The sequence below is a fragment of the Petromyzon marinus genome, chromosome 4, assembly GCF_048934315.1.
Source record: "Petromyzon marinus isolate PM22_M1 ecotype Great Lakes invasive population chromosome 4, UKy_Petmar_22M1.pri1.0, whole genome shotgun sequence".
Taxonomy (NCBI): domain Eukaryota; kingdom Metazoa; phylum Chordata; class Hyperoartia; order Petromyzontiformes; family Petromyzontidae; genus Petromyzon; species Petromyzon marinus.
The window spans coordinates 15,958,549-15,972,395 of NC_133670.1; the positions used below are offsets into that span (position 1 = coordinate 15,958,549).

The window sequence follows — 13,847 nt, forward strand, 5'->3', positions numbered from 1 at the left end:
TACGATTTTTGGCCGTAATTATTCCCTCAGCCTCCAATTTACCAACGATGACAACTCACCAAGGCGATGCGATTCGGCCATTTATTCAAGACGCGAATATGGTCCTGTACGTATGCGAAGGCATCTTTGACATGTCCCTGAGCACCTTTCGCCTACTTGCAAACGAGAGCAATGAGTGCGTTAATGCAAGTGGCCAAAGTTGGGGCTGAATTGACACTGCAGTGCGTCGAATATGGCCGTGACTGCATTGTTGCGCAATGTGGCAGTTGGGTACAATTCCACTCACTGCTGAACATCCCACCTCGGCACACGCGTGAGTGCGGGCTGGTGAAGTGGGGGAGGCCCAGGACGGTTTCAGATATCACTTTGCCACTGATCGGAGGCTGGCTTCATGGCGCGTTGCGCGCTAACCTGCAGCAGCGACGATTTGGGCCGTGTTCTGCAGTGTGAAATACTGCGGCCCTGAAAAAAATGTCTGCAGCCAATTGAAAGTGGTAATCCTATCATTCGCCCTCCCATTTTCCCCATTCTTGGCCATGAAAATACCCATCAGTCATGCCCCCTGGGCTACAAGAATCAATTATGATTGTCAGAACCACTTTTTCACTCGAGGCTCTGGAGTTTCTGCCTGAGCAGGCGAGGTGGTGGTATTCACACACTTTGCCCCTTGCACACAGGGGCAATATAAGGACAGTAAATAGGGGGCTACTAAGGGGGGGGGCACCAGCTAATATATGGAGGAGTGGGGGCACCGATATCCCTAAGTGGGAATACTGCAAAGGAGCAAATCTCTGTGGAATCTGGCAGAAGGAAGGAAGCGATGGCAGGGTGGTAGCATCAGTAATATTGGCCACGATGAACCTCCACCACTTGGACTCAAGCTGCCTCTGAATAGGGAGGGGGGCGGGAGGTCACACACGGGGGGCACTGTTGTTTATTCGGGGGGAGGGGGGTGGGCGTGGAATCGCCAATGCCGGCCTGCTCTCCCTGCTGTGACCCCTTTAGCCTTTATTTTTAGACGATTTTCCTTCACTCCTCCTAGCGGTCACGATGCCCGGGATCGATGGTGGAGGGGGATAAGTCCGACGCTGTGAAACTTGAAACTTGTGTACAGGGCTTGCAACGCACGTTGTGTTTCTCTGAAGGAAACGCCAAGTGCGTAGGGTAGGTTATTTACTCCGACTGTATTAACAATTTAAATATTACAACCGGGTAGGGTGCGGTCGGACAAGGAACCCAGCCACCTCTTTGGTTCTTTCGGTAGTCACGTAGAAATAAATTAAATTAAATAATAGTATACGACGTTTCGATTGCAACACAAGCAACCATCATCTTGCTTGCAATCGTTTCGATTGCTTGCAATCGAAACGATTGCAAGCAAGCAATCGAAACGATTGTTGCTTGTGTTGCAATCGAAACGTCGGATTCTATTATTTAATTTAATTTCTCTCTACGTGACTTTACCGAAAGAATCAAAGAGTAATTCCTTGCAGTCACTAAAAACTTCGAATCTAGTTTGAACCCAGCCACCGACTGAGTTTGATTCGCAACCACGGCTAACACGAGTGGCGAGCGAAATCTAAAGCCATTCTGGGGTTGTCCCCTTCACCGACCCACACTGACGAGCGTGGTGAAGTATGGTCAAGCAACCCCCATGGCCGACGTGGCGTGGGAAGGCCTCGATCAAGCAGTGGCTTAATTGAGGACTGTAAAGCATTGTTTAATTATTATTCCTATGATAGTATCTATAATTATTATTCCTATGATAGTATCTCTAATTATTATTCCTATGATAGTATCTATAATTATTATTCCTATGATAGTGTCTATAATTATTATTCCTATGATAGTATCTATAATTAGTATTCCTATGATAGTATCTATAATTAGTATTCCTATGATAGTATCTATAATTATTATTCCTATGATAGTATCTATAATTATTATTCCTATGATAGCATCTATAATTATTATTCCTATGATAGCGTCTATAATTATTATTCCTATGATAGTATCTATAATTATTATTCCTATGATAGTATCTATAATTATTATTCCTATGATAGTATCTATAATTATTATTCCTATGATAGTATCTATAATTATTATTCCTATGATAGTATCTATAAATCACCCCAACACTTTATTCACATCTTAACACATACATCTGTGTTGTCCGCGTATATTGTCAGTACCCCATTGTTTTCCCCATTGTATTTGATCTGCAATCGATTCGTTGACGAGTGATTCTCTGGCAATTATCTCGAACGCCCCTTCGTCCTGGCACCTCGAGATGTACTGCATGGGAGCGGTGGTATAAGTGATAAATGGCGATGGTGAAGATCCTTGCTGACGTTTACAGACGTGACCACGATGGCCGTGGTGAGCGTCTCCTACCACCTGCACAATGGCGAGCTGCTGCCCAGGGAACGCAAGCTGGAGGACTTCTTCGAGCTCAAGGAAGAGATCAGCAGGTGGGATTTTTACCCTTTGACAAGCCACAAATGAACCACAATACCTACTGATCTCATCAAGGAGATTTAAACCATCATCACACGAACTCCGGTCATCCTCGCAGCGGCTTTTGGCAAGCCACCGAACAAAGATGGTTACCACATCGCACGCTTTCAGATGCGCTTCTGCGGCCGTATGGAACACTCTACCTTCCGATGTTAGGAAGCCACTGGAGCTTTGCACTTTTAGATCTAGATTGCAAACTCATTTCTTTAGAACTGATTTTTGTGTTTAGTTTGTTGTCCTTCCCTGCACCTCAGATTAGCACGGTTGGCGACGTTCTGTCCGAAAACACATTCCTGCGGAGGGAGCTGGTAGGAACGTTGGTTGCTCGGTTAATGGCCAGGGTCAACGGCGGCACCACGTGGTGTGTTCCGCAAATATGCCCGACTGTGAGGGCGGGCACAAGCCGGCGTGAGTAGGTTAAACGTTGAGATTTATAAGGGCACCACGGGGTGACCAGCCCCTCCCCACCCAGCCCCACCCCTCCCACCACCCACCCCTCCCACCCCCCACCCAGCCCCACCCTCCGCACCCCCCACCCAGCCCCACCCTCCCCACCCAGCCCCTCCCCACCCTCCCCAGCCCCTCCCCACCCAGTCCCTCCCCACCCTCCCCTCTCCACCCAGCCCCACCCCTCCCATTTTATCCAGGTGTCCGGATACACGTGGACAGACATCCACAGACATCCACAATTAATCCCCTGCCTCCTGTGATAATCCCGGTTGGGCTTCCAGTCCACTACGTTTCCTACCAGTAATGCCCACTAGGAGCGCATTTGTTATATATCCGGGTGTCCGGATACACGTGGACAGACATCCACAGACATACACAATCCCCTGCCTCCTGTGAATTAATCCCGGTTGGGCTTCCAGTCCACTACGTTTCCTACCAGTATAAGTTCAACATGCATACGTACTGAAACGCCGCAATGCCAAAAGTGAAAGTTTAACAAAAAAGTAAAATACCAAGAGTACTTGGCAATGGGGAGGAGTGGCAAGCTATTAGCTATGTCGCAGCAGAAACAAAAACAACGGCAAAAACAACATTGCATTTAGATAGTTCCTTCCAGGACTTCCTATAAGGCCTCACAAATTGCGTAAAAATCCAACCAGAACAAACACGATTCAAGCATAAAACAATACAACTACAATGGAATAACATTTTAGTAGTACAATACAACCAGAATGTAATGATTTACGGTTGCAATATATATGAACGTGGTTGTTACCTTAAAAAGTACAGCATTCATACCATATTGATATTGTTAGAATGTACAGGAAGTAACTCTTAACGTATGTATTTTTTCTCCTTAACTGAACTTTAAAATCGTGTGGGACAACTCGGAACACACTGCTTTGACCGTGCCCTGACAAGACGAAAGTCGTCTGTGTTCTTTGGGTTATGTTTTCTCTTAATTGAGAAATCTCTTGCATTCATCTGTGAGCTGGATAGATGGCATGACATCAATTGATTCTTGAATCTATCTGTGCCAAGCTTTGAGTGCTATCCCCTCTTATGTGTGGGGTTTCTCCTACATACCACAAATACTCATCAATGAAGGTCATGCCATGGTTAAACATCCCAGTGTCGGCCTTCCCTAAAAAAATAGTTTTGGAGGTTGGTGAGGCTCACCTAGATAAGAAAAGGGCATCATTATTATTGCAGCCTGACCACCAACGTGGCAGCTTGAGATTGCACGTGCTTCCCCCGATGACCTTTCGCCTTTGAGGTTCATGCTCTGGCGTCTGTAAGGCGTTAGCGTCGTCCACCACATCTAATCAACGTCTGCCCCGAGAAACGGTGTCGATCAGCGGGGGAGTATCTCCAGGAGGCGCATTATTTTGGGATCACTCAACCACGGGGATGTGCAGTGGAACAGTGGTTAGCGTACTGAGTTCGATTCCCGGCCACGGCTATCAACAGTCGCGATTGATACTGAAATCGCCCCCCCCCCCCCTCTGCCTTCACCAACCTACACTGACCAGCATGGTGAAGTACAGTATAGTCAAACAACCCCCATAATTGACAAGGCGTGGGGAGGCCTTCACCACTGACAGAAGCAAGCGAGCGTTTTCAGGTGTGGGTGTGCGTGAATGAGAGTGTGAGCGGCTGCAGGAGTGACGTCGGACCTTTCCCTGCTGAAGGCGACTTTACTTTGAATGTGTTTTTTGTGCAAGGGCCGGCACAAAACAGGGTTGGCAATGTGACATAAACAATTAACAGAGCGAGCAGACTCGCAGCACAATCACCTCAAAATAATCCTATTGTCTAATTTATTTAAGTTGATGACGACAACGGATGCAGCGATGACCAGAAGATGACTGATAATGCTAATGATTTTGATGATGATGATGGTGATATCCACTATGACCATCGTGATTTTTATTACGATACGATTTCCCATCACACCGCACGCCGTTGCGCGCACCACACTGTCACGCCACGCCGCGCCGGCGGAGGCCGACCCTTGCCCTCTGCCTGCCCCTCTCGCTGTGCGCCCAGGGGGCTACTGGGGACGCTGTTCCGCGCCGTCGAGAAGGCGTCCGGCCGCGCCGCTCACGCGCGCTTCGTGAACGCGCAGCGACACAGCCACCGCGCCGAGTGCCTCAACGAGGCGGAGCTGCTGTACGGGGCGAGCCACCCCAACGTGCTGCAGCTGCTCGACGTCTACCACCTGCTCGACACCAAGCAGATGGTGCTCGTCACGGAGCCGTACGTGGCCGGGGAACTTTAGAACTTAGACCCCCAAAGCTACGCAACATGCCTCTCGACAGAGCATCACAATTCCACACTGCATACAGCAATTCCCCCATTCACGTCTTCCCATTGTAAGTCGTTTCGCAATTGCGTCGTCACTTTATTATTTATTACTACCACTACCCGATTTGCGTCGCCTCGTTCCACACGCACGTCATAGACAGCATCATCCGTCCTTTCTCGTATCTGTCGTCTCGGCCATCGCCTCCACCTGCCCTGTAAATTGCTTTGATTTACATCCTTTCGAAGTTCGTCGCACCTGTCAGGAACACACCCACAACGTACGGCGGGGTATTATTGTGTATATATTGTGCTATGTGCGGCTGGCAGGTGGCTGTGTAAACTTAGAAAGACCAGAAACAGGAAGACTTGCTCACAATTCTGGCAAATCGCCTGATGAAGCTGGTTGTAATCACCAGCGAAACGTCGTACTATACCCGAATTGAAAATATTGTGGGTTTACTCTCCAACACACCGGTGTGCTGAAGTAGTAACGAATTGGCACGTTTTGTTTACCTGATAAACCTTCAACATTTCACGACATAGCCTCATAGTGCTCCTAGCCTGGCACAAGTCCTGCGGTGACATCGCCACCACTCAGTGGTGAAATGGAGGCTGTTGCTGTTGAGATGGTCGAGTTGGGAAGAGTAGCACGGTGGTTAGCACGTCGCGCTATGAAGCGGTTGACCCGAGTACGATTCCCGGCTACGGCTGACATCGTCTCTTGGCCATACGTCTCGGGACTATTCCACCCAACGGCTTATCAAGCCGAATGGCGCGCACGGTACAGCCTGAAAACAAACCTTGGAGCTCTACGGCACAACCGCGGAAAACCCTTCGTCGTGGGCTCCCGAAGGTATTCCTGCAGACCCACCCCACGTGCCCCCCGCCCCTGAGCGCCGCTTTGCCGCCCTTGTCCGACCTGTGCGCAGCGTGGAGGGAGGGGAACTGTTTGAGCGCCTCAGCGGCAAGGGCTTCGCGTTGACGGAGCGCAAGGTGTCGGGCATCCTGAAACAGCTGTGCCTGGCGCTGCAGCACCTGCACAGCCTCAACGTGCTGCACCTGGACGTCAAGGTGCGGTGGGCTCACGGAGGAATGAGCTGCGTTTAAACGGCAAGGGGTTTTCATGTTTTTAGCAGAAGGCAGTGGTAGCAAAATCCATTGTTGCACTGTATTTCAATGCTGAAACGTCTGTGCTCCCTGCCTTCCCCCACTTCACCAAGTTGCATTAATCAGCGTGGTGAAGTATGGCCGATAAAGTGCCCAATCCGCATGGCGTGGGGGAGGTCCTTATCTCGCGGTGTATTGACAAAAAAGGTTGTAAGACTCCCAACTAAAATCATATTTAATTCTGTGAAAACCAATAAAATTAGCAAGGTGAGAGTGTTTTTTTTTACCTAGGTCAAAGGTCGTATATAGCTCATTATTAACCACAGACTATAGGTCACTGGTTACATCTGACCAAAAGAAACCCTCATGAAACTCTGTATGACAAAAGGTACTTCAGATATTTTACGCGACTGACGGACTCACAGACAAATTAAATTGCTTCTATTGTATCTCTCCGTCCTGTGTCTCCACATGCAAGTACTTTTTTTTTTAGTCCAGCTTCCGATTGGCTTTTCAGTCTAAAATAATCCAACAGCATTTGCTGCTGGTTTCGACCTCGTAATTCTCATCAGCAGAGTCAGTCTTATTCATATTCTTGGTTCTTTGAGTAAAGTTACGTTGAAGGGAAACAATACAAAAATAAAATATATATAAAACAATAAAATTCTCACGACGTTTCGACTGCAACACAAGCGGTCATCATCAGGTGTCGTGAGAATTTAATTGTTTTATATATATTTTATTATTTTATTGTTTCCCTCCGACGTGACTTTACCGAAAGAACCAAGAATATGAATCACTGCAGTCACGAAAGCTTTCAATCAAGAGTCAGTCTTGTTGAACAAATGCTGCTTGGTTGTCAGGTGTTCTTGGCCAAAGCGCTCTATCCAAATCAATGGGCCCTCACGTAAAAAATGTAGCTATTTCATGTGCTGAAGAACAAACCCCCGGGCGCTCTGTGTTCCCGCCCGGCAGCCCGAGTGCCTGTGGCTGGCGAGCCGAGAATCGGACGAGCTGAAGGTGGCGGGCCTCGGCTGCGCCCTGCGCTACCAGGACAACCTCAAGGCACCCCATCAGATCCCCGTGCCAGAATTCGCCGCGCCCGAGGTCGTGGCCAACGAGGTTGTGACGTTCAACACGGACGCGTGGCCCGTGGGGCTGCTTGCCTGCGTCATGTGCGTATCTGCACCGCTCGTCGGCATGTGTTTGCGAAAAACCTGGGCCCTCGTTCAGGCGTTGTCGAATGTTCATTCTTTCATCCCAATTTTTCTGTAAATTGTGCCGAGGTCTCCGTCGCCAAATACACAATGGCGTTCTGTTTTGAGTATCATCAAGATGTGAATGGGCCACCAAAAGTTTAATTAAAAATACAATTGGAATATCGGGTGGTACACTATTATGGGGCATCGACAAGAGAACAATGGTCCTACTTCTATCACCAACTACGGCCACACTAGCCAACTGAATACTACTCCGAGCCATGATCACACTGGCTTAACACACACACACCCTCCCTGGCTCGCGCTAACTGTGGCTGTCACTGCGACTGTGTCAATCTGTCACTCTGTGCACGTGCGTAGGCTCAGCGGCGTGTCGCCCTTCTGGGACCAGTGGGACAGTGAGACGGTGAAGAAGGTGGTGGCGGCAACCTACAGCCTCCCTGAGGAAGAGTTCAAGGCCGTGTCGCGGCCCGCGCGAGAATTCATCTCCAAGCTGCTGGTCAAGGCACCACCGTGAGACCCCCCCCTCCCCCGCGTCTCTTGCATCCCCGGGATCTGCATCCAGTGTTGCCAGCTCCTTAAAGTGGAAAGTTGCCAAGATAAGCTCAAAAAGTCACCAGATGTCGCTTGATAGACCTTCAAACGTCAAAAAAACGATCACCTGGCAGTGTACAAGGTATTGCACATTGTAAACTCACACAGGAACCTTGGTACATACCTGCGGTGAAATTTGTCGCTAAATTTGTTGCTGGTCACTGGGACAGCATTTTTTCGCTAGGGAAAATCTAATAAGTCGATGGATTTTACGACAAAATCATAAAGTTGCCAACACCGGCTGCATCCTGACCCCCGGCACCCAGAGTCAGCGACTTGTCGGGGATAGGATTCGATGTATACAGTTGTGATTGCTTAATAAACCTGATTGTCACGTTAACTTATATTTTGCATATGACTTGCATACCTTGTAAATAATCAATACTTACGTGCGCAATGTCGTGCATGTATGGTGAGATTAACGGTTGATTTATAAAAAAATATATATGCAACGGTAGCAATTAACACGATAATTGGTTCACAGATTAAAACCTAGCCCATAAACGCACAATCAAACAACACAGCATTAACAGAATAGTCAGGACAATAAATAACGCCCCATCAAAGCCCTTTGAAAATTACACAACATGAGGGGAAACGAGCAAGAGAATGGACTTCATGTAATGTAGCAACGTATCATTACTTTCCCCGCAGTCGGGCGTAATTGCATACCTCTCACCCGCGTTTGTCTTTCTCAGCAAGCGGCTCGGGGTGGCAGACGCCCTGAAGCACCCGTGGCTGGCGAACCCCGCGGGAGACGCTAAACTCCCCACGGAGCGGCTCCACGCCTTCTGGGAGCGCAGGAAGGAGCAGATGGTAACGATCGCGAGTGTATATATATATCGTCTTGAAGAAAATGCAATGTCTATTTTAAAAAAAAAGCTCTTATCATTCCCGGCTTCAGACGGAGGAGCGGAATGATCCAGTCAAACAAACAAAAAAACACCGCGGCCAGTTTCCGTGTCACGAAGAAAACCTGTGTCAGTCCTTCAAACCTTCAGCGGTGGTAGGAACGAGTGCAGCTGCCCTCTGAACCAACATTTAAAAGTTTCGAGTTGTTCGGGCAGCAACAATGCCGTGTGACGAGTCACATACCCGTGGAAGTAGATTTCCTGAGGCTGCTTGTGGCATGAGCTCCAAATTGGTGAGCAGGTGTTGTCATCTAGGGAATCAAGAAATGCGTACGTGTCCACAACATAGGAGGATGCGTAGCCCAGTGATAACACAGCGAGGCACGTGCAATATTTACAACATATGTACCTCGGCTATGTCCCGGTCTGCACCATAGAAGCTTCGTGAATGATAAAAAATATATATATACTTTAAAGTAACAATAAGGTGTGACACCTTGGTGGTGGTGTCCTCGTGATGGTGACTTTTTATTAACACGTGTAAAAATCACACTTTTCCTTGTGACGTCGAAGGCCTTAAATAATTGTTAATTCTTCATAATAAACGTTTTTGGGTTAGGTCGCGAAAGCCTACGTGTTAAACTATTGTTTATTCTCACTACTGAATCTTCTAACTTATGGCACGTACTCTGCGACACGCAGCCTCAGTACTTATCTGCGAGATGAGAGCTGTTTGTCTCTGTTTGTTACGTCTTCCTGTAAAATGGCACTTCGAAAACCAAACGTGAAAAGTGAACGGAAAGTGAAAAATGGACTTGGCGATGCACCAAAGATGGTGCCAGTCATGGTCACATCTTATGAGAGTGCAATAAAAACCCTTTCAAATCTGCTCCACAAATTAAAAAATAAATAAGCAGACAATGTCTCCATTACATATCCATCTCTCCACATACAAAAAATAAAAGTATTTATTACGAAATCCATCCGCTGCACGGCCTTCTGGGAGTGCATTATTTCAGCAGCATTGTTTGAAGACAAACAAACTCTGGACCGGTTTCGACACACAGTGTTTCACCATCCAGAGGTATGCTTGATATTTGTGGGGCAAATAGATCAACAACCTGCTTCCTGTACTGCCATCTAGTGGAACGTTGCTTTCAGCAAACACAGATAAGATTTGCTGAACAGATTTGGCTCAACCAACTGCGATGTGACTTGTGTTCTTGTTGCCATTGTAGGTTTGGCACTAAGCAGAGTTTTCTCTTTGCTGGTTTGTTCTTTCAGAAATCTGCAGTCACAAGCACGAGCTTGGCATCGCATGGTAGGTGCTGCCGACGTCGCACGTTTGCGATGACACGCGACCACTGCGACTCTCTAGACAAGACTGCGATTACTAACAGCAATAATGACTTACAGCCCATTGGCATTCTACTGCCGGGTGAAGGCCTACTCCACACCGTGTCAGTCGTTCGGTGTGTTTGACCGTACTTCATGCAGCATGGTGAAGTAAGGTGGGGGGGGGAGCCAAGTACGTGTTCAGATATCACTCCTCACCGATGTTAGATGTTAGCCATAATGGGGTATCGCACTCAGATGGCGAGGTTCATAGAGTAGTGCGTGAACCACTGCAAGACGTTTTTTTTTTATATCAAATGAAGCAATCTTAATTGAGATTGAGCTTCATCATGGGACCTCCTTTGCCAGTACCAAAATATGAGAATAGGTTTTCCGCTTTTATCTGGCAACAAAACAGGTGTTAAGATGTTAAAACACCAAACTGAAACCTTTTACAATGAATTATGTTTGCATTAACCACAATACTTGTGGTCAGAATGCAAACAAAAAACATACTCTGATAATATATGCATTGTCTTTTAAACTGATTGGTCCACACCAGATACAGCTTTCTTTCGAGCCTCGTCTCAAACGGTGTTAGACCAGAGAACGCCAAAAGGCGTGAGATTAAACTGTTGTATTAATTTGCTTTTGTTCACCATCGCCAATGCCACCACTTCCATCATTTGATTTGTGTGAATACAACGCGATTTCACCCGTATTCGTTTTACTCACGTGCGCGTGTGCAGGGAGCGCCAGCCAGAAGAATGACAAGAAATCCGCAGCTAAGAAATAGATGGAGTGCAGGTGCCCCCTCCTCCCACCCAACCCATGACGCCACCCCCTGACAAAGCTTCAGATGGAGTGGCGGGCTGCCATTCCTGTCGCTCATCGCAATGCCGCGGAACACCATGGCCGCCGCTTTCCCGATTTACCTTCACACATCTTCATGAAGCGATATCACGTGTGTGTACAAACAATGCCACGTGAGTAGCAGCAATACCACGTGTGTAGCAATACCACGTGGGTGGCAGCAATACCACGTGTGTGTACAAACAATGTCACGTGCGTAGCAGTAATACCACGTGTGTAGCAATACCACGTGGGTGGCAGCAATACCATGTGTGTACAAACAATGCCACGTGCGTAGCAGCAATACCACGTGCGTGGCAGCAAAATCATGTGCATGTAGCAGCAATACTACACGTGTAGCAGCAATACTACACGTGTAGCAGCAATACCATGTGTGTGTTGCAGCAATACCATGTGTGTGTAGCAGCAATACCATGTGTGCCCTGATAAAAGGCCGATTTACACTGCCAGTCTGCCAGAGACCACGCACACTTGTGAAGCAGGCTCAACATTCACACCGGCAAAGGTTAAACACGTTAACACACAAGTGGTAACACTTGTGCAGACCAGTAGACTCGCATAGTGACCCAGAGGCTCTCATGTCCACCCAAAGCCCTTCTGTAGGGGCTGAGAGAGTGGCGTCGACATGGTGAGGCTGAGAGGTCAGTGTGCTAACACCTCCCCGGTAGCCTCCAGGACACTTCCGGACACATGCAGTGCAAGACGGTCCAAATAATTAATATAGAGAGAGACCCATATGCTCAAAGAGCCCCATAGACTCACCTCAATGCCACAGGCCATGGTCTCATAGGACTGAGACGCCTGCAGGGTAGCCTCTGTGCCAATTCCAGATGTTAACGGGCAGTGTAAAATTGTTTTAAAAAGGCCTGCTTGTTTACAGCTCATGCAGTGTGTGTACTTTTGTTTTTCTTCATAGAACAGGCCCGGGTTCACGGAGAACGGTTCAGGCTCCACTCATTAATTGTGTTTGCAAAGATTTTATTTTACCTGCGTGTGTGAGGGACAGGCGTGGAGTGGGGGTGACCGCGAGATACATTGTGCTGAAGGGACTTGATGGAACAGCTGAAACACACGGACTTGGATATTTGACCCCATTTGCTGGTGATCGAGACATCGACACGTTTTAACCAAAAATGTTACGGAAATAAACCAAAATGTAACAGGGGGTGGGGGGGGGAGTTCTCTAAACACACTTAAACTGACTTGGCGACGTGGTTTCAGGAGCTCAGGTCACATGTGAGGGCTTGAGAATCAAATCACATGTATTAAATCTATTTGTAGCATGTTTGTCCTTTAGGTAACAGATTTTTTTGGAATAAAAATTATCAACAAAAAAACCCCTCCCACCTCACCTAGCAATGTTCATTAACATTGCACGTCTGAAGTCTCCAAAAATGTAACGTATAACTTGCTACCCTTACTGTTATCTGGGTTACACATTAACCACGCATGGCTTCTGCCAGTGACATTGAGAGTACATCATTGCGTTGACTTAACCGGACACAGCCTGCCGAAGAGACTCGATGTAAAAACAAGTGATAAGAAGAGTCTGGACGTTTAATCAATGAAGCCGATTTAATTGAAGAAGATTTGTAATGGGCTACTTTTTAGTGGTCAATTAGTCGGAAACTTTTAAAATGGCTGCCGTCCCTACCGCCTGCTTCTTGAAGGCAGGAAACCCCCGATAAGTCACACCCAGCTTGATTTGTCGTTGTAACTTTCTGACCCGCCCCCTACTGGACATCTGTGGAAAAGAGCTTCATAGCTCATCGGATTCTTCAAGTCTAAATAAATATTCTGGTGGTGCTGATTACGTCACTGAGCGTTCAAACATCGTGTGGGACAGCCAGGGGAAACAGAGATCGGGGTAATGTCCTAACAGGACGCGGAGGCGTTTGCTGCTTGTGCCGATTATTCCTGTGAAGGGAAAATGCTGCTTTCTAAACTCCACAATGTTAATTAATACATACAAATTGCAGCTTGTTTTACACCTATCTTAGTTCAGTGTATGCCCGGGGTTGCCACCCATCAGGTACACAAAAACGGCACATTTCATTGGACGAAGAAGAATATCTCACCGCACCGAGAAGAGGTGAGAACTACGTGAGAAGGCACTGTCTCGAGTGGTCAATTGTCGCGCAACTGACGGGATACGAGACTTACAATGTCCCGGGAACACACACATTTACCAGGCCGGCCCACCTCAACAACAACAAGAGGACGATCCTGAAAAAACCCAGGACAGGTGGCAACCGAATGTGTACGTGTTATGTAACGCTTTGCTTCGGTGGAAATCGGTTATGAATGATAAAACGCAATGAAACACTCGACCGAAATGTTGCCGTCAACTTTTTTGTTTTTAGGCGACGGCATAATCTCGGAGCGACGTGACCTGCGGGCCGGTCAGCGAGGTGACGCGCTGGGTTTTATTTTATTTTGTTTGACACCGCGCACAGACGAGCGGGGACTATTCTGAGCACTCGCACGGCGCGACACGTCACTTTCACGAGGCAGGCGAGCTTAACACAGAACAGCCGCCCAGATACGTTACAAAGACAAAGATCCTCCACCCCCCACCCCCTAAGTGTAG

The 13,847-nt window shown here is 47.7% G+C and overlaps 1 protein-coding gene across 1 annotated transcript in view; it reads left to right on the forward strand.

The window, feature by feature from the left end:
• The window catches only part of LOC116938621 (myosin light chain kinase, smooth muscle-like), a 37,349-nt gene extending 23,762 nt beyond the window's left edge, over positions 1 to 13,587 (forward strand). Inside the window, exons 9-16 of the mRNA XM_032945974.2 lie at positions 2,363 to 2,474; positions 5,020 to 5,229; positions 6,207 to 6,348; positions 7,360 to 7,559; positions 7,965 to 8,117; positions 8,897 to 9,014; positions 10,334 to 10,370; positions 11,134 to 13,587. Of these exons, the coding sequence (XP_032801865.2) occupies positions 2,363 to 2,474; positions 5,020 to 5,229; positions 6,207 to 6,348; positions 7,360 to 7,559; positions 7,965 to 8,117; positions 8,897 to 9,014; positions 10,334 to 10,370; positions 11,134 to 11,180 (1,019 nt within the window). The 3' untranslated portion in view covers positions 11,181 to 13,587. The remainder of the gene's footprint in view (positions 1 to 2,362; positions 2,475 to 5,019; positions 5,230 to 6,206; positions 6,349 to 7,359; positions 7,560 to 7,964; positions 8,118 to 8,896; positions 9,015 to 10,333; positions 10,371 to 11,133) is intronic.
• The last annotated feature ends 260 nt before the right edge of the window (positions 13,588 to 13,847 follow it).